This window comes from Giraffa tippelskirchi, chromosome 3 (genome assembly GCF_054371585.1).
Source record: "Giraffa tippelskirchi isolate mGirTip1 chromosome 3, T2T-mGirTip1v1.2.pri, whole genome shotgun sequence".
In the NCBI taxonomy this organism is placed as follows: domain Eukaryota; kingdom Metazoa; phylum Chordata; class Mammalia; order Artiodactyla; family Giraffidae; genus Giraffa; species Giraffa tippelskirchi.
The window spans coordinates 168,565,977-168,586,134 of record NC_137277.1 but is presented as its reverse complement, the minus strand read 5'-3'; the positions used below and the strand labels follow the sequence as shown (position 1 = coordinate 168,586,134).

Sequence of the window (20,158 nt, the reverse complement as noted above, 5' to 3'; positions counted from 1 at the left end):
TCCCAGAGCAACAGGGCAGCCTCTTCGGAACCTCTACTTCCACCCTGCATCCTGTGGTCCAGCCCGTGCCTGAGCCACCATCCTGGTCAATCAGCTGTGGTGCCTCCCTCCAACCTTAGGCTCCACCTCCTGCTCTATGACCCATTATGCTGCCTGTGATTTCCTCCACAAGGTGCCTAAATCCTGAAAGAGACGATCCAGCAAATGCATGCTCTAAACCTAGGGTATTCGTTGCATTGTAAGCTCCGTGTTCTGTCCGTTCCACAATGTCTAGGGTCAGAGCAGCATTTTACAGGATGATAAATGACCCTTCTTCAGCTGAGCCCTGAAAGTGCATGCCTGACCACAAAACCCTCCAATTGCAGCTCTGAAATGTACCATGGGATCGACTTTCCAACCAGAATCACAGGCCAAGAGCACTCACTCCTTGGCCCAGCTTCAGCCTTTCCCGGTAGTTTTGATCCCGTGATTCTGCCCATGGAAGAAATCTTTTTTCTCTGCAGCATCCCTGTCTGACTTTGACGTACAAAGGTGTAATTAGAACAGCATGGAACAAGCAAGACGATCCATTTACCTCATCCCTAACATTTAAGTGATTTAAAATATGGTTCTAATATCCTAGGTGCACGGGGCCAAATTCCCTTCTCAGTTTCTCACATGCATGAGTAAATCCACACAGACTAAACCCCGTGGGTCTTAGGTTCTGCTTAGAAGTTTTTTTTGTTTTTTTTTTTAAAGAAAACAAATATTCCATTAAAACGACACAGTGTACTCCACATATTTTTAGGACAATTAGAGTTTAGAATTCCCTCTTCTTCCGCCCACAGTAAAAACTTCTTTCCTTAACTGTTTCCTCCCCAAGAATGACATTAAGCTGGAATCAACTGAAGTGCTTCCTTGTCTTTTAAAATAATCTTCTCATCTTACATTGTCAAAGTACCCGCAGGTGGACTGAGACGCTTGTTGTACTTTGACAAGGATCCAGGCTCCCCTGTACCTTGGCCAGATAAATCCTTTAAGGAGACAGTTATTTGTGAACCTAAGGGAAGCATTTACTTCAAACAGAAAAGCCAAACACCTTGCACAAAACAGAGAAACAGAAAAGTCAGGCCTTCCTCCACCATCTGCATAATTTAAGACAGGTCACTGGTTTGGGTAATTTTTCTTTAGTGTTTCTGACTGTGTAAATACAAATTTAAGGGAGACAGGCTGGCTATGCTCAACCTGTGGACCAGAGCTAGAGCAAGGGGCCCAGAGGAGGAAATTAGACAATCAGTCTTTATGGGGGGGGGGGGGGACTGGGAGAGGAGGGAGGACCAACCCCAACTCACGGCCTGTGTGCTTGGGTATGTTCTTAAGTTTGTGTATATATAAAAATCTCCGTCCCCATTATGTATGTGTCCATATGAATGTATATACAACATCTATATACAGCAGCTCCCTGCCCATTTGTCTCTGCTGTTGCAGCCATGTGTGGATATTCGTCCAGCCAACGTGTAAATCAAAGGTTTTCTTGCAACCAGGTTTGGAGTAACATCTTCGCAACAGTCACTATGTCATTCCATGTTCAAGTTCCAAGGCCCCGTGACCACCAAATTTAAAAACAGAAGTGGATGTAAGACCCACGTGCAGCCTGCTTCTTATTCACTGCAAAGTATGGAAAAGCTTTCCTTCAAAGGAAGGAAAATCCCAGCCCTGCTCATTCTATGATTTAGGCAGAAATAAGATATGCTTTCGTGTGAGTCTGACTTGAAAGACAACCCGGATTCAGAGATGGCTTGAAAAAACGCATCTGGGATGTCTTAAAAACTAGGAGTTATATTGAAGAATCAAAGACAGAACTCGTAACTTCCATAGGGAAAATGTGTTTTTTTATTTAAATTAAAAAAAATATCGTGAAAATTACAAACTGTTAAATACAGAAGACAATTTTATACAACTTAATAGAATAAGAAGGAAGTATATACATCACTTTTTAATAGGCGCAGATAGACTTGCACCAAACTTCAGGATTAAGCAATGGAAAATGTGACAGCGCACATGTCCGTCGCAGTAAAGTTTCAGAATTCAAGTGATTCCAGGCAAGGGGCCAAACTCAACTTGGCTTCTTTCACCTTAAACAGCCCCCTTTGGAGTAAATCCACACTCTGAATTTTAAAGTGAACGGAGGGCCCTTTTTCCCCCCAAACATAAATTTCCTCTAGCACTATGTTAAGGCAAACTGATAAACCAGTCCCTACACTGTTAACCCTTCCATGGGAACAGTAGTTACTGCTGTCTCCAGTCCAGGGAGATTGTGTTTGTTTTAAAAAAAAAAGTTTTGTGTTTTTACTAGAATTAAATTTGACCTTTTGGTGTGTTTCTCTTCCGCCTTGTCTTCGAGGGCTCAAAGAGTCTACTGCAAAGTGACTGACCACAGGAATACAGGGAGACATTAGCAAGCATTCCTGAGCCTTTTCTCTTAGATGTCTCATTCCCTGAACTGGAGTGTTAACAATCCCCTACCCAGACAACTAGGCGGAGTAAAGTATGGGATCTGCCTCTTGGATTCACTGCTGGGAAAGTGACAGCAGGGGATGGTGGGTGAGCCGCTGTGGATCTCCCAGTTACATGTGTTCCCAGTCTCCAACTGCTCCTTTAAGTAAGCAGATCCTTTCACAGAGTACTGGCCAGCAAGGAAATATTCTGTCCAATCTTCCTCACACCAGGCCATGTAGGATTCATCACAGAGTCTGAAAATCTAAAGACATCCTCCCAGCCCCCTGGGGATCTAGATGATCAGGAGTCACAGGAAGGCAGTAAGTCTGTGGATGACATGCCCAGGACCACACAGCATATCAGAGTCTGGGCTTGGGATTCACAAACAGAGGACCCCCAACTCTGCACAATCTCACCAGAGTATGCTCTTCTAAGTCTCAGTTACCTGACCAAATGCCATGTCCTGGAGGCCCACAGTATATTTTCTCCCAGCTCATAAAACCGGGCTGGGAATAAAAAGCAGCAGCGGAGCTAACAGTTTGGCTTGGTTCAACCCCACCATCACCCCTTCTGGACCGATCAGGAAGATTCCCTGCACAGCCATTTGTAATGCGGGTTAGATTCTGGGGAAACCCTTCAAAAAAAAAAAGTCAGGCCAGAACATGATGCTGGATGGTCCCAGGTCAGAGTTCAAGGTCGCAGGTTAGACAAAGGGTCAAGTAGCAGATTATTCTTATCATCTCAGCTCATGTTGACCGGTTTAAAAGTTGCCTGGTTTTCTCCTTACAGTAGGCAAATAGACCAGGTAGAGATCTCCAGCTTCCTCCCATCAAAAGTCCCCCTCCAACAAATATCCCCCTGCTCTATCCAGAAAGACCCCCTAAAAGAAGCTCTGTAACCTGCCGTGAACTAATGCCACAGGTTCACATTAGAGGCTCTTACAGCTAATCAGATCTAAAAGAACAAAGCTCTGGGCAAATTAGCAAACCGAAACTAGTCCCTTGGGAAGCCCTAAGCCTTTGGCAGCTCTGGGAGTAGGCAGATGCTGCAGGAGTTACCCGGGGCATCCCCTGAGAGTACAATCGCAAGGACATCCCACCTGCTGAGTTCCGCAGGGGAACCCCGCCTGCCAGGCCCCAAGGAAAGGTACACACCGCGTGTCCTCAGGCCTGTTTCAGGTGCAGGTCTACACCACAGGCCTGCTGAGTTCCGCAGGGGAACCCCGCCTGCCAGGCCCCAAGGAAAGGTACACACCGCGTGTCCTCAGGCCTGTTTCAGGTGCAGGTCTACACCACAGGCGTGCGACGGACTCCAGGCTGCGGCAGACTCCAGGCTGCGGCTGGCCGCGTCTGAGCCTTGACCCCCGCCACCACCACCACCACCCCACCCCACCCCCCATTCAGGGGATTGCCGCGGGTCCCTTGGAAGTGGCAGTTGCCCTGCAAAAGTGAAACCCGATCCGGAAAGTGTCCTTCCTCGCTCTAAGGGTGCTGGTTCATAGGGTCACCTCCAAAGGTCCTAGGGGTGCTAGGAATTCTGATGAATGTTCTCTGAGGACCCTTCGCTGCTTTCGTTGAGGGGGGTCTCAGAAGTCTCTCCCAGCTCATCATCTGCCCCCTCCTCCTGGATGGTAAGGTGCACATCGGGCGAGGAGGACTCGGAGCTCACGCTGTCACCCTCCATGGAGCAGAGGGTGCAGGACAGGGCGGGCGCCACACTCTCCTGCAGCACATTCAGCATCGTGGGCGCCTGCACCGACCTCAGGCCGGACAGCGTGGCCAGCGGCTTCATGGCCTCCCCCCAGAGCCGCTCCTCGTCCCTGTACAGCAGCAGGAGGCTGGCTTTCTTTTCCCGCCTCTTGGATTTCATGTAGCCCAGTGTGATCCCAATCAAGAAAATGCCGTAGAAGGACATGACCACCAGAACGTAGAAGTACTCGTTGCCGTGGCCGCTGCCGGACATGGGGGACTCGAGGGGGGAGCTGGGGGCTGCGATGCCGGCGTCGGTGCTGTTCAGAGGCTCCATCTTCAGCATTGAAGCTCAGATGACACAGCCACGAGCTGGGGAGAAAGCTGCAGGTTAGGACTCTCCCGCCCGACCGCAGTTACAGGAAGGAGGGCAGCACCAGGTTTGTGGAACTACAGGATCAGAAAAGCTTACAGCTGCTGCCTGGAGAAGTAACTCTAAGTCCCTCCTAGCGGTTAACAGGGGTCAGCTGTGACGGACTAGGGTGCAGGAGGAACAGGCACCGGGAGGTGGGAGGAAATGAAAAGAAGACTTTCATTTTTTTTCACATGTCCACTTCCATCAAATTTTCATTTCATAAAGTGAACATGTGAAAAGCTTTGCTTCTATCATTTTAAAAGCAAAAAAAATCCCTTAAGACAGGAGTGCAGAGAGAAAAGAAATAACGTCTGAATCCCTGGAAAACTTTTTGAGCTGATGGAGCAAATAAAAAGAAAGTTTACATTTCGCTGCCAAACGTCAACCTATTTTTAATTCAAGACAAAACTGCCTTAGATAAAAGGAAAGGAAGAGAAAACTGCATCTACAAATTGCTGGGAGTAGACTTTCTTATGTTTCTGAAGCAAAGTGGCATTGCTGACTTACCAAAAGCTGGCAAATTTGTCCCAAGTCCTGAATTCCTAAATCGTCAAGTCCGAGAGCCTTCTTCCTGCGTGTGGTGCTCAGCGCTCTGACGATTCTGCCGCTGCTCTTGGGATATATAGTCAAGAAATGCATCGTCACGTGTTCTGGGAGGAAAATTTACAACAGAGGTTGGTCGTGGCAGAGTGAACAGTGAACTCACAGCACGGCAGTTCAACTCACTGAACTTTGCAGCTGTGAAAAGAAAAAGACTGGGAAGTGGGAACTGCGTCCCACCCCCCCAGCACCCAGCCAAAGTTTTCAGGTGGCCATGAAAAAGGAGGAAAGAATGTGCCCAGTTGGAACTGTTTCCCCCAAATTCACTGTCATTGAAAATTAGTTCATGCTTCATCTCCCTCTTGGGAAATAACTGTGATGTCTATACAGGTTTTCAAAGACAGACAGTCAAATACCCTAATTTAGATAAAAGACAGTTAGAGGCAAGTGCAGGATTTACTATCAAGGAACCAGGGCTTAAGTTTCAGCTCTCCCACTGACTATGCAAATGTAATAAATCTTCCCCGAGCCTTTCCGCACCTCAGATTCCTGAACTGTAAAATTGTTGGACGTTGGGGGCTTCCATAGGTAAAATTATATGAACTGTGAGAGCTTTTGAGTCCCTGTAAGCTTGATCACTCTAAGACTTAAGGCTGGTGAGTGTGGGTTAGCACTTTAAAAACACTGAGAGATTCTGTCTTCTGCATCATAATCTCATAACACTCATAAATCTATTTTTTTAACAGTAATGGATATGTATCTTCCAGATGCTTTTCAACAGTCTATGTGAAGTGGAAATAGTTTACAGTGCAAGATACTTACTGTGGACAAATTTTTCTCCGGTTCTAGGGCACATAACTGCTCCTCCAGAGCGTCACACAGAGACCATTCACACATCACTTTGCTATCAAGAAAGGAGCAGGTCAGGGGAGGAGCAGGAATTCTTCTGATGAGCAACTGAGCACAGTTCAAGCTTTTGAAACCTAGCAGACCCTCGGTTAAAATGGTCACAGAGATCAAAATTGCCAAAGGAATTGAAGACTTTGGTGTCTGTCCTTCCTCTCCCCTGGATGCTTACTTATTCTGAGAGGCTCTCATCCTAAATTGAAATAAACCCAAAGGGATGCTCTGCACCCTCCCCTCTCCCCCCACCTCCATTGTTCTGCAGCCTGTGAATTGCAACCAGACTATTGTGGGGAATCAACTCTAGAGAAAACATCTCTTGTGGTCCTGCTGTTGTTAAATTGAAGCTGAAAGGGAACATGGTACCTTCCCTCTGCTGCAGCGGTTATATATATATATATATAGCCCAGGCACCGGGACTTTCACTGCTGCCACTGGGTTAATGCTTGGCTCTAATTCTATTTGGACACCTGTGGAAAGAGCAGAACGATGAGCACATGCTCTGTTTTCCCCACTGGTCTACTCACCCTGTGGTTTGATCTGTGCTCACCCATAAGTCTTCAGCTGACTCTCAGGTATCAACAGGCTGACCATTCCAACTCCAAGATCTTCCATACACAGGAACTTGGCTCACCCCCATAAGGACATCTTCACAGTTACATCTACTTCAAAAGCTCCGCAGCTTCCTTGGCCAAGCAGACATGGCCTCCTCAACCTGTACTTGTCATAAGTACCTGAAGGCTTTCTCCTTCAACTATGCTTACAGTGGTTTGCCAGGGACACGAGAACAAGAGAGAACCATAAGAGTGGTGCCTGTTGATTGTTAATGCCAGTAGTGATGCTTATGTATGAGATAAGTAATCACCCAGGGATGGCCAAACACTGCAAACTGGAAGCTTTAAGACACAGAGAGGCAACTGGGGGGAGGGTTACCAGATTTACACAGCAAGGAAGTACGAAGTCTGGTGCTAGCAGGCCAAACAGAGCCTGCAGTTTCAAACACGATAAATCTTCAAAATCAAGCCAACAGTCCCAAAATGGTAAAACCAAGAAAAGACATGGATGAATCTAGAATGACGTCCAAAGGATAAAGCAATCCAGAGACACGGGAAGAACAAAATCCATTGCAGGTGTCAGGAAGGAATGACCCAGATGAATTTCTCCTGGAGGCCTGCTTGGTGGCCCAGCTTCTTCTGGGACCCCAGGATGACTCTTGCATATGTTTCTCCTACAGTGAAATGAAATGATGCAACCACAGCCGTTAGTGCCATATGCTCAGTCTGTGCTTTTTGTTGTCATTGTTGAGAGGGTTACCAACGCCTTCAGGTTGCTTCCAAATGGACACATGCTTGTCTCTGTATTTTTCATCATTGCTCTCTTCTCTCCCGCCAAGAATGGAATTTAGATGAAGCACTTGAAACCACATAACATAAGTTTCAGTCTTCTCTCCAGCCCTCACTCATAACAATATTATGAGAATTATGGCTATAAATAATGACATAAACAGTAAGGGAGGAAGGGAAAACGTATAGAAAATGCACTCTATCAGGGAGAGGAAGGGGAGGACACAAGAATTATTGATTACATCTACTTTATACCACAGTATCAAGAAGACAGCAATATTTTAGAAACAAATCCATTTTGCAAATATTTTCTCCTAGTCTGTGGCTTCCGGTTTTCTTAGCAGTGTCTTTTTGAATAGCAAACATTTCTTAATACTGATGAGTCCAACTTATAATACTTGTGCTTTTTGTTTTCAAAAAAAAAATTGGTATAACCCAAGGTCACAAAGATTTTCTCCTGTTTTTCTCCTCAAAGTTTAAAGTTTTAGCTCTTACATTTAGATTTATGATCCATTTCAAGTTAATTTTTGGACATGATGCAAGGTATGAATCAAAGTTTCTTTTTTTTATATGGATGTCCAACTGCTCCAGCACCACTGGTTGAAAACACCACCCTTTTCCCATTGAATTATATTGGGACTTTTGTCAAAAATTAATTAACCATTTAGTTGGTCTACTTCTGAGTTCTTTAGTCTATTTTTTGGATCTATCATTGCATCGGTGCTGTACTCCTTTGATAAATCCATTTTGAACTGGGATTTTTCATGAGTCTAAGATACACTGCAGCCCATCCCTAGCTGAGTGTCTGTTGTGAACCAGGCATTGGGAGACACTTTACTTACTTCAACCCTGTGTAGTAAGTGTCACCATAACTGTTCCGTAAATAAGGAAACTAAAGGCCAGAGACACTAAGTAAATTGCTCAGGACCACCTCATTAGGAGTAGAGTCAGAGAGTTTCCCTGGAGGCTCAGTGGTAAAGAATCTGCCTGCCAATGTAGGAGACAAAGGTTCAACCTCTGGTCCAGGAAGATCCCACGTGTTGTGGAGCAACAAGGCCCATGCACCACAACTACTGTGCCTGGGCTCTAGAGCCCTTGAGCCACAACTACTGAAGTCCATGCACAGTAGAGCCAGTTCTCTGCACCAGGACAAGTCGCAGCAATGGGAGGACTTCATACCATAAGTAGACAGTAGCCTCCACTTGCCACAACTAGAGAAAATCCTGTGCAGCAATGAAGACCCATCACAGCCAAAACAAATAAATTATATATATATAATACTTTGTGTATATAATATATAATATATATTATTATATTATATATAATATAATATATTACACAATTTATTTATTATTTATTATTATTATTATATTTATTTATATATTGATAATATATTTATTTATTTGTTAAATATATTTATTTAACATACTATTTTATTTATTTATTATTAATATAATATATTATATAATATTATATAATATTATACTATATTATATAATATATTAATATATATTAATTTATATATTATAACATAATAACAATATAAATATACATTATAATATATATAATTATATATATAAAAGTATTAGAATCAGGATTTGAACCCAGATCTCCACAATTATAGAACCCCTTCTCTTGCTACTCTTCTTTGCTTCGCTCATTGGGAACCAAGAGAAGAACTGAGAAAGAGTAGAAAATCAAAGAAAGATATTTTTTCAACTCCTTTTGAGTCTTCATAAAACTTTTTAAAAAGTGAATTCCTCAGATTCAGTGCAATCCCTATCAAATTACCAATGGTATTTTTCACAGAAATAGAACAAAAAATTTCACAATTCATGTGGAAACACAAAGGAGTCTGATTAGCCAAAGCAATCTTGAGAAAGAAGAATGGAGCTGGAGGAATCAATCTTCCTAACTTCAGACTATACTACAAAGCTACAGTCATCAAGACAGTATGCTACTGGCACAAAAACAGAAATATAGACCAATGGAACAAGATAGAAAGCCCAGCGATAAACCCATGCACCTACGGGCACCTTACTTTTGACAAAGAAGGCAGAATAAACAGTGAGGGTAAGATAGTTTCTTCAACAAGTGGCACTGGGAGAATTGGACAGCTACATGTAAAAGAATAAAATTAGAACAGTTCCTAACACCATACACAAAGATAAACTCAAAATGGATTAAAGACCTACCTAAATGTAAGACCAGAAACTATGAAACTCTGAGATGAAAACATAGGCAGAACACTGTATGATATAAATCACAGCAAGATCCTCTATGACCTACCTCCCAGAGTAATGGAAATGAAAACAAAAATAACCAAGTGGAAACTAATTAAACTTAAAAGCTTTTGCACAGCAAAGGAAGCTATAAACAAGGTGAAAAGACAATCCTTAGAATGAGAGAAATAACAGCAAATGAAACAACAGACAAAGGATTAATTTCCAAAATATACAAGCAGTTCGGCAGAGGAGCCTGGTAGGCTGCAGTCCATGGGGTCACTAGGAGTCGGACACGACTGAGTGACTTCACTTTCACTTTTCACTTTGGAGAAGGAAATGGCAACCCACTCCAGTGTTCTTGCCTGGAGAATCCCAGGGACAGGGGAGCCTGCTGGGCTGCCGTCTATGGGGTCACACAGAGTCGGACACGACTGAAGTGACTTAGCAGCAGCAGCAGCATACAGCTCAATACCAGGAAAACAAACAACCCAATCAAAAAGTGGGCAAAAGACCTAAACAGACATTTCTCCAAAGAAGGCATGTAGATGGCTAATAAACACATGAAAAGATGTTTGACATCACTCATTACTAGAGAAATACAAATCAAAGCTACAATGAAACATCACCTCACACTGGTCAGAATGGCCACTATCAAAAAATTCACAAATAGTAAATGCTGGAGAGGGTGTGGAGAAAAGGGAACCTTCTTGCGCTGTTGGTGGGAATGTAAATTGATACAACCATTGTGGAATACAGTGTGGAGATTCCTTTAAAAAACTGGGAATAAAACTATCATATGGCCCAGCAATCCTACTACTAGGCCTATATCCTGAGGAAACCATAACTGAAAAAGACACATGTACCCCAGTGTTCACTGCAGCAGTATTTACAATAGCTAGGACACGGAAGCAACCTAGATGTCCATCGACAAAAGAATGCATAAAGAGGCTGTGATACATATATACAATGGAATATTACTCAGCCATAAAAAGGAATGCATATGAGTCAGTTATAATGAGGTGGATGAACCTAGAATCTGTTATATAGAAGTAAGTAAGTCAGAAAGAGAAAAACAAATGTCATATTAGCACATATATATTGAATCTAGAAAGATGGTATTGATGAACCTATTTGTAGGGCAGCAGTGGAGACATAAACATAGAGAACAGACTCATGGACACAAGCATTAGGGGAAGGAGAGGCTGGGATGAATGGAGAGAGTAGCATGGAAACACATACACTATCATATGTAAAATAGATAGCCAATGGGGATTTGCCGTATGACTCAGGAAACTCAAACTGGGGCTCTATAACAACCTAGAGGGGTGGGAAGGGGTGGGAGGTGGGAGGTAGTATCAAGAGGAAGGGGACATATGTATACCTATGAATGATTCATGTTGATGTATAGCAGAAGCCAACACAATATTGTAAAGCAATTATCCTTCAATTAGAAACATTTTTTTAAGTGAATTCCTTAAATGGCCAGATGGCCAGATTTCTTAGATGGCCAGATACTCAAAATTAAATGCAAACATGCAATGATAAAATGTTTCCTCCAATTCTGTGAGGCTACACTAACCTTGGCATGTTCTGGAAGTTATCATTGAGCTAAAAATACCTTTATCCTATATCCCTATTTTCCATAGTGAAATAATTTCCCTTTTGTTTATATATACTATAATTTCTAGTCTTGTTTTGATTTTTTTTCCCAACATCATCCTCACACACAACTTTCTCCAGAGCTCTGAGTTTTTAAATTTCCTGGTAACGTCATTTTCACCAGATGACCCAGGGGTCCCTGACCACACATCTCTGAAATCATGTTAGCAGCTTCTGTGACTAAACAAACTCCGTGCTGGGATAGTAGCCCAGTGGTGGATCTCATCAGATTAAACCTAAGTCTGGAGTCCAGAGATCTGACCCAGTTCAGCCCCACCCGTGCTACGTGACTAGCTCAGTTGCATAATTTCTCTGTGTTTCAGTTTTAGCCCCCTTAGGCATGTCAAGAGTAGGATAATTAATTGTCTTAAGATACTCAAAAATGTCCCATAATCCATGTGGCTGTCCCCATCCTGAGTGGACAGTAACGAACAGAGCAGAACAAGATGTGAGATAACAGGGCTGCAGGGCTGGTGAAGTGTTACAGAATGAAACCCTCAGAGCCCACCCTCATTTTGCTTTTCCCAAAAACCCTTTCTGAAAAACTCTGTCTGGGAAATCTTGCTATGGTCATTCCTTCTAATGCCCTGAGTCACCCTCCCTGGACGCATACTTTCTAGCATTTCTAGCACTTGGAGTAAAACAGGATTGGGTATCTTCTAGTATTTGAGAAGACCTCCAGGGCTTCCTGGTGACCTGGTGGTAAAGAATTTGCCGGCCAATGCTGGAGACACAGTTTCGATTCCTGGTCTGGGAAGATCCCACATGCAATATGGAGCAAGTAAGTCTGTGCACCACGACTACTGAGTCTGGTCTCTAGAGCCCGGGAACTGCAACTGCTGAGCCCACGCATCACAACTACCAAAGCCTGAGTGCCCTAGACCCCACACTCTGCAACTAGAGAGTAGCCCCCGCCCACCAAAACTAGAGAAAAGCCTGTGCAGCAACAAAGACCCAGCACAGTCATAAATAAATAAAATTATAATACAATGCTTTAAAAAAAAAAAAAAAAACAACTTCAGACTCTCCTCAAATACCAGCTATGCCTGAGGGTCTTGAGGCTGTAAGCAGTCCTGTTTGAACCTCACCCGAAAGAGATTGAGATGAAAGAACCCAGAACACCTAAAAGTCAAGAGTGTCTGGTAAATTTACCATTAATGTGCCTTTGCTATTTAGTGTTCAGACTTTTTTCCCCACCTGATATTTATTTAACACAAACTTGCCCAAAATGTCTGAGAAACTGCTCTAAGGACTTTACAAATTGTATCTTATTTAATCTTCCTAAAACTTTTAGGCGATGGGCTTTCTCATCATCCCTATTATACAGATCAAGAAACTGAGGCACAGAGTGACTGGAGTGGATTTGCCCAGCATCACACAGCTGGCACGTGGCAGAACTGACATCAGAACCCAGGGCTGAGATTTTGAACCCAGAGTCTTTTGGTTCTAACCACTAGACCATGCGCTACCTCATGAGTTTTTGCACTATGCACTGGAACTGGAGTCAGTGAAAGAAGAGACAGACAGAGAGTACGTCTAAGTGTTCCCTACAGCCTTCAACCTGCTCGACACAGAGGACCTGGGTCATTCCCACACCTGGAAAAATCAGAAGGGGACTATGTTTGGCCCGTGCTCTGGAGAGAGGTTCCTGAGTTAGGGAAGCCCATGCTTTTGGAGTTCATCAGGAGGAAGATTTAGGAGGGTTTCCCCCACGTGTGTGCACACAGGAGGGAGCACACAGCCTGGACATATGGCTAGTGCCTGCCCAAGATGGCGGCACAGAGGCTGAGGCAGGAGGTGTGTTCCCCACATCCAAAAGAAGTGCCTGGTATAGGGTCAGAGGTCAGAGCCCTGCCCACCAATGGCTCCCAGTCTGCCCAAGGCCCAGGGGGTGAGGGGGACCGTTGAGGGGGGACAGGGTGTAGCAAAAGAAGCTTCAACTCTAAATGACCTTGAGGAATTTTGACCATGATGTGGGAATAAGGCTTTAATTACTGAACTGAGGTTGTCTGGAGAAACTCGAGCAGCTAGGGGATTTTTATTACCTAAGCGTGACCCGAAGAGTTGTGGGATCTGGCCCCCGAGTTCCATCACAGGGCAGGGGAGAAACTGGTCCTAGAGGAGGAGTCTGAAGAAGCTGTGGGACTCAACATAAAGGCTCGTTTATGACGACATCCTGCAGGTCCTGCTTGTTTATCATAAGATTTCTTGTGCAAAACGCTTGGATCTGTGCCTGGAACTAGCATGAGTTCATTTATCATAAATATTAAACAACGTTAGAAAAATGCAGAAAGATCCTATTTGGGGAGCTCCCTGGCATTATCTATCTCAAATTTCAGTTGAAGAACCATAAGTGGCTGTTCACTGTTTTATTCTCAGCACCTAGAAGGGTACTTGGACCACAGTAGACCTTCCAGAAATAGTTGCTGAGTGAATAACAGAAAGAAAGTGCTAAGTACTCTTCACAGACTTTCTTATTTAATTTGCACAAGAGCCCAATAGGGCACTATGAGCAGAATTTTATAAACGTGGAGAGTGGGACCCAAAAAAGGTAAGTAACTCTTCCTGCTCACACGACAGGACATAGCAGAGCAGGGAGGGACCAGCCTGCCTCCTGTTGAAACCTCGCCAGGCACGTACTCCTTTCCTGGGACACATACTACGCAGGGCTTGTTGGTCACTTCCTCTGACCCCGGCTAATAAAGAGGTCAGGACAGGCTTCAGAACATGAGGGAAAAAGGGTGCTAATAAAGGGCTTTGGGGATTTCAGTTGAGGAGGGCAAAGCTGACATTCTTTAAAAGAAAGGTTTTGAAGCCCTTAAAAGATTTTGTTGTTGTTTTTTTTTAAATCGGGGTTTAGTTGTATTACAAGGCTGTGTTAGTTTCTGCTGTACAATGAACTGAATCAGCTATATGTAAATATGTATCCCTCCCCTCAAAGACCTCCCTCCCTGACCATCTGTTCTATTCAGATCACCACAGAACACTGAGATGAGCTCCCTGTGCTAAACAGCAGGTTTCCACTAGCTACTATTACACTGCTACTGCTACTGCTACTGCTACTGCTAAGTCATCTCAGTCGTGTCCGACTAGTATATATATGTCAGTCTTAATTTTCCTATTCAGCCCACCCCACCTCTGTGTCCATCCATTGTTCTCTATGCCTGCATTTCTATTCCTGCCCTGCAAATAGGTTCATCAGTACCATAGATTCCATATATATACATATATATATATATGTATATATAAACAGTAAATATGATATTTGTTTCTCTCTTTCTGACTTACTTCACTCTGTATCACAGACTCTAGGTCCATCCATGTCTCTGCAAATGACCCAATATCATTCCTTCGGTTGAGTAATATTCCAATCTATATTCTTACACCTTCCAAGTACCAGACTATCAGAAGATAACAAAGAATCCAATAAAAACTGAAAGGTGGACTCTAGTTAATAAAATAGTACTGTATACTTAAAAGTGGCTGAGAGTAGATCTTAGGCATTTTCACCACACACACACAAAGTTAACTATGTTACTTACGTGAGGTGATAAAACTGTAAAGTGATGTGATAAAAGTTGCTCAGCCGTGTCCGACTCTTTGTGACCCCTATGGACTATAGCCTGCCAGGTTACTCTGTCCATGGAATTCTCCAGGCCAGAATACTGGAGTGGATAGCCGTTCTCTTCTCCAGGGGATCTTCCCAATCCAAGGATCGAACCCAGGTCTCCTGCACTGCAGGTGGATTCTTTACCAGCTGAGCTACCAGATGTGTTACTTACCTTGCTCTAATGTGTATGAAAGTGAAAGTGAAAGTGAAGTCACTCAGTCATGTCTGTTTCTTTTCAACCACATGGACTATAGCCTACTAGGCTCCTCTGTCCATGGGATTTTCCAGGCAAGAGTACTGGAGTGGGTTGCCATTCCCTTCTCCTGGGGATCTTCCCAACCCAGATATTGAATCCGGATATTCCGCATTGTAGGCAGATGCTTTACCATCTGAGCCACCAGGGAAGCCCCTAAATGTGTATATTTGTATCAAATTATCACCTTGTACACTTTAAATGTATACAATCATGTGTGTGTGTGCACATGCTCAGGTGTTACTCACTTGTTGTGTCCGACTCTGCAATCCCATGGACTGTAGCCCACCAGGCTCCTCTGTCCATGGAATTCTCTAGGCAAAAATACTGGAGTGGGTTGCCATCCCCTCTTGTAGGGGAGCTTCCTGACCCAAGCATCAAACCCGGGTCTCCAAATTGCAAGAAGACTCACCGACTGAGCCAGCAGGGAAGACGTGTTCAGTCCTGTCCAACTCTTTGCAACCCATGGTCTGTAGGTTGCCAGGCTCCTCTGTCCATGGAATTCTCCAGGCAAGAATACAGGAGTGTGTTGCCATTTCCTCCTCTAGTATACGATTATATTTGTCAATTATTCCTCAGTAAGGTTTAAAAAATTAAATGAAGAGATGAAACTGGAGTCTAGTGCACCAGGCAACCCAAGGCCATGAAGAATATTCTTGATATTCTGCCACAGCCATGACTATACGAGCAGTCAGGGGTCCACCCAGCTCATCAAGGAGAGCTCACCCAATGATGGCAGGCAGGCAGGTTTTGCCTATCTGGTCACAGCTGGGACCCAAACATACCAAAGCTAGCTTTTCACACACAGTAACAACTGGGAAGAGTAGCACACGTCTTTCCACAAGTGACCAAGAAGAAAGAAGGCCTGGACACTGGACGGCTGAGACAGAAGCCTTCCTTCTGAGCTCAACAAATACTTCACTTCTGTGCATAAGCAGGAAGCAGCATCTGAAAAGTTTATCCACGATGAACAGTGAGCATGAGGAGAGGAGAATGTAGCCCCATCCTGCCAGGGGAGTCCTGGGGAGTGAAGAAATCATGTGATAAGGTGAGTAGACTCAGAGACAGATGTCTCAGCTTAATAGCCCCGGACACTTCACCCAAACCCATGTCACGGTCCTGGCCCCACGCTCCACTGTGCATAACCCAGATTAATGATATATTCATTTGGCCTATATCTGTTCATTTATTTATTCACTGATTCATTTAGTCAAATAAATACATATGTCCTGCAACCTTAACCAATACATGTTTCATAAAATTAAATGATCAAAGTGACAACAAAAAAGTGATTTATTGCAAAGAAGTAAGTCAAAATAAAGAGTGTTACACAACAGTGGCTGGCATTGGGCTTTGTCAGGTCCTAGTTTCTTGGCTGAATAATGCTGACTTCCTCTCTGAACAGGACCAAACACTTGTTTACAGTGAAATCACACTCCAGCTCCCAGCATTGCAGACATGGGGCTGGGATCGCAGAGTGCTGGATCGCCATGGCGCTCCTCAGGCCTCCAGCGATTGCCTAGCGTGAGAGCAGTCAAGTTCAGCCTTGCTATGACAGTTTGACCAGCAACACAAGCCCAACCCCCAGAAGGCCAGGCCCTTGATGCAAGTCTCCTGGGAAAGAAACTCCTTTTTATTTTTTTCAATAGGAAAAAATATCTGAGGCTCATTTGAAACTGTACTCGATGCCTTCATTTCTGGTGTAAAGAGTTAAGTTTCTCCTTAGGAGTAGGAGGGCAAATTTTACCCCTTGCATCAGTCTTAAGAAAAGATTGGTTAGATTATCCAAGCCACCTAGGCATACAATGAAAAATAATAGTCACTGTAGCAGCAAGGAATGGGGAGAAGAGCAGCATAAAAACGCAGTTTCCAGAATCAGATGCTTGCACTTGAGTCCCACTTCCTGCTACTCACCATCTGCATGGACCTAGGCAATTTATTTAACTCATCTGTGCCTTGGTTAAGTTTCTGTAAGGAATAAATTAAGGGCTTCCCAAGATGGCATAATTGGTAGAGAATCCACATGCCAATGCAGGAGATATAAGAGACACGGTTTGATCCCTAGGTGGGGAAGATCCCCTGGAGGAGGAAATGACAACCCACTCCAGTATTCTTACCTGGGAAGTCCCATGGACAGAGAAGCCTGGAATGTGACAGTCCATAGGGTCAGAGTCAGAAACCACTGAGCACAAATAAGGACTAAATTAGATCATGTATAAGCACTTTGCACATTGTCTGGCATCTACTAAGCACTTCATAACTTACCTACTACTATTAGTCTCAACCAGGGCAGTGTGCCTTTTTTTTTAATTGACATTTCCACCCCATAAAATTCTTTTTAAAGTGTACGATTTCATGATTTTTAACTTATTCATAATGTTGTTCAACCATCATGACTATCTAATTTCAGAACATTTTCATCAAAAACAAACTTCATACCCAGTACCAGTCACCCCATTCCTAATCCCCACAATGACTAGTCCTCTTTCTTTCTCCATGAATTCGCCTATTCTGAACATTTCATAGAATCTCATAGAAATAGAATCTCACAGTGTGTAGTTCTTTGTCACTGACTTCTTTCACTTAGCATAACGTCTTCAAGATTCATCCTTGTTATAACATATATCAGTACTTCTTTCTTTCACAGCTGAATAATATTCCACTGTACAGATATACCACAAGTTGCTCATCGCTTCATCAATAGATGGATATTTGGGTTATTTCCACTCTATGTCTACTATGAATAATGTTACTGTAAGTATTTATGGATAGGCTTTTGTTTGAACATATGTTTTCTATTCTTTTGGGTATATACCTAGGGATGGAATTACTGAATCATGTAGAAATTCTATGTTTAACTTTTTGAAGAACCTCTAAGCTGTTTTCCACTGAAGCTACCCAGCTTTCTATCCCTACCAACAATTTTTGAGGGTTCCAGTTGCTTTACATCCTCATTAACACTTGTTATTTTTCTGTGCTTGATTATAACAAACCTAGTAGTTGTGAAGTAGTTTCTCACTGGAATTTTGATGCTCATTTCACTCAATTGCTCCTTCTGGTGGCTGCCAGACTACTAGAATTCAGTGCGACTTGATTTTCAAGCTGTTAATTTTTAAAGCTATTGCACTGCTGAAGAAGATGATGGGGAAAGGCAACTTAACACCATCAAGCTTGCTGTTTTGCTGCTACTGTTGCTGTTTAGTCACTAAGCTCTGTCCGATTCTTTGAGACCCCATGGACTGTAGCCTGCCAGACTCCTCTGCCTATGGGATTTCCCAGGCAAGAATACTGGAGTGGGTTACCATTTTCTTCTCCGAGGGATCTTCCCTACCCAGGGATTGAACATATGTCTCCTCCTTGGAAGGCAGATTCTTTACCGTCTGAGCTACCTGGGAAGCCCCTTGCTGTTCTAAGATTCATCCATTTTTTCTTGAACATACACTTCCCAGATTGCTGCAAGCCTTTAGCTAGTTTTGACTTCTAAAAAAGTCAATTCTGACCATTTTTGCCAGTTTTCTTGTTGCTTTTCATGAGGGAGAGAATTTCAGAGAATTTCACTCTGCCATTTTCACTGATACCACTTCTGCCTAGCATTTTGTATGCAGTATGAATAACATTATGGTCAGAGCTTAGGATCTGGCAGCCAGACTGCCTGGGTTCAAATCTCAGTTCTACCAGTTGCTAGCTCTGTCACTTTGCTTGATCAAGTTCCTCAACTTCTTTGTTGAGAACTACCTCAACCTCCTTCTGGAGGAAGTAGACACATAATAGTAGTATCTATTGCATAGGATTTTTATATGGATTGAGAGTTAATACATGAAGAAAACCTAGTACAGTGCCCAGCATGTAGTAACTACTCAATAAATATTGATATTGTTGACACGGCTCTTATTGTTGTTGATATTTTCCTGTCCCTCTCACACTGCTAGAAGAAGTGCTATTATTCTATCCTTTGACAAATGAAGAAAGCAGAGCAGAAAGAGGTTAAGGAACTTGCCAGGGATCAGGTAGCTAGTAGTTCTCCCTATGCTATGCACTGTGCTACTACAAATCAAGCTGCATGAGATTCTCAAGTTTATGTCTTCATATGCTGCTTTGCCAACAAAGGTCTGTATAGTCAAAGCTATGCTTTTTCCAGTAGTCCTATATGGATGTGAGAGTTGGACCATAAAGAAGACTGAGCACCAAAGAATTGATGCTTTTGAACTATGGTGTTGGAGAAGACTCTTGAGAGTCCCTTGGACACCAGGGAGATCAAACCGGTCAATCCTAAAGGAAATCAGTTCTGAATATTCATTGGAAGGACTGATGCTGAAACTGAAGCTCCAATACTTTGGCCACCTGATGGGAAGAACTGGCTCATTGGAAAAGACCCTGATGCTGGGGAAGATTGAAGGCAGGAGGAGAAGGGGATGACAGAGGATGAGATGATTAGATACCATCACTAATTCAATGGACATGAATCTGAGCAAACTCCAAGATATAGTGAAGGACAGAGGAGCTGGTCATGCTATAGTCCATCGGGTCACAAAGAGTCCAACATGACTTAGTGACTGAACAACAACAACAAATGCTGCTAGTCAGCCATAAAATGAGTCAGGGCCTGGTGACAAATATAACAAAACTGAGCTCCATGCCTGTGAACAATATGATCCCGAAGAACCAAAAACTCCCCTGCATCTTTCTTTTCCTAGTACAGAGGGTTGCCATCTTATAGTAGTTCATCTTATAATTTTTCAGCTTTATGATGATGTGAAAGCAATACGCATTCAGAAGAAACAGGACTTCAAATTTTGAATTTTGATCTATTTCCCAGGGCTAGTGGTACTCTCTTCAATGCTGGGCAGCAGCAACAAACCACAGCACCCAGTCAGCCAAGCGACCATGAGAAGTAAAAAAGAATACTTCCTTAGCTCCTCAACCATCAGAGATCCAAATGCCCTTAGAGCATGGGCAGCTAGAAAACCTAGTGGGAACGGTCCAGGAGTCATGTTGGAGCTGGCAAGGGCTGGGATGTTTCTGATAAATTAATTCAGTGGCCAAG

At 43.4% G+C, this 20,158-nt stretch overlaps 1 protein-coding gene across 1 annotated transcript; it reads right to left on the bottom strand.

Moving 5' to 3' along the window:
* Window positions 1-1,849: 1,849 nt before the first annotated feature.
* KCNE4 (potassium voltage-gated channel subfamily E regulatory subunit 4) lies at window positions 1,850-5,175 on the bottom strand. The gene is made up of 2 exons (XM_081579466.1): window positions 5,089-5,175; window positions 1,850-4,538 (listed from the first exon to the last, which is right to left on the bottom strand). The coding sequence occupies exon 2, from the start codon at window positions 4,510-4,512 to the stop codon at window positions 4,006-4,008; it is 507 nt and encodes a 168-aa protein (XP_081435592.1). The 5' UTR covers window positions 4,513-4,538; window positions 5,089-5,175; the 3' UTR covers window positions 1,850-4,005.
* Window positions 5,176-20,158: the final 14,983 nt, after the last annotated feature.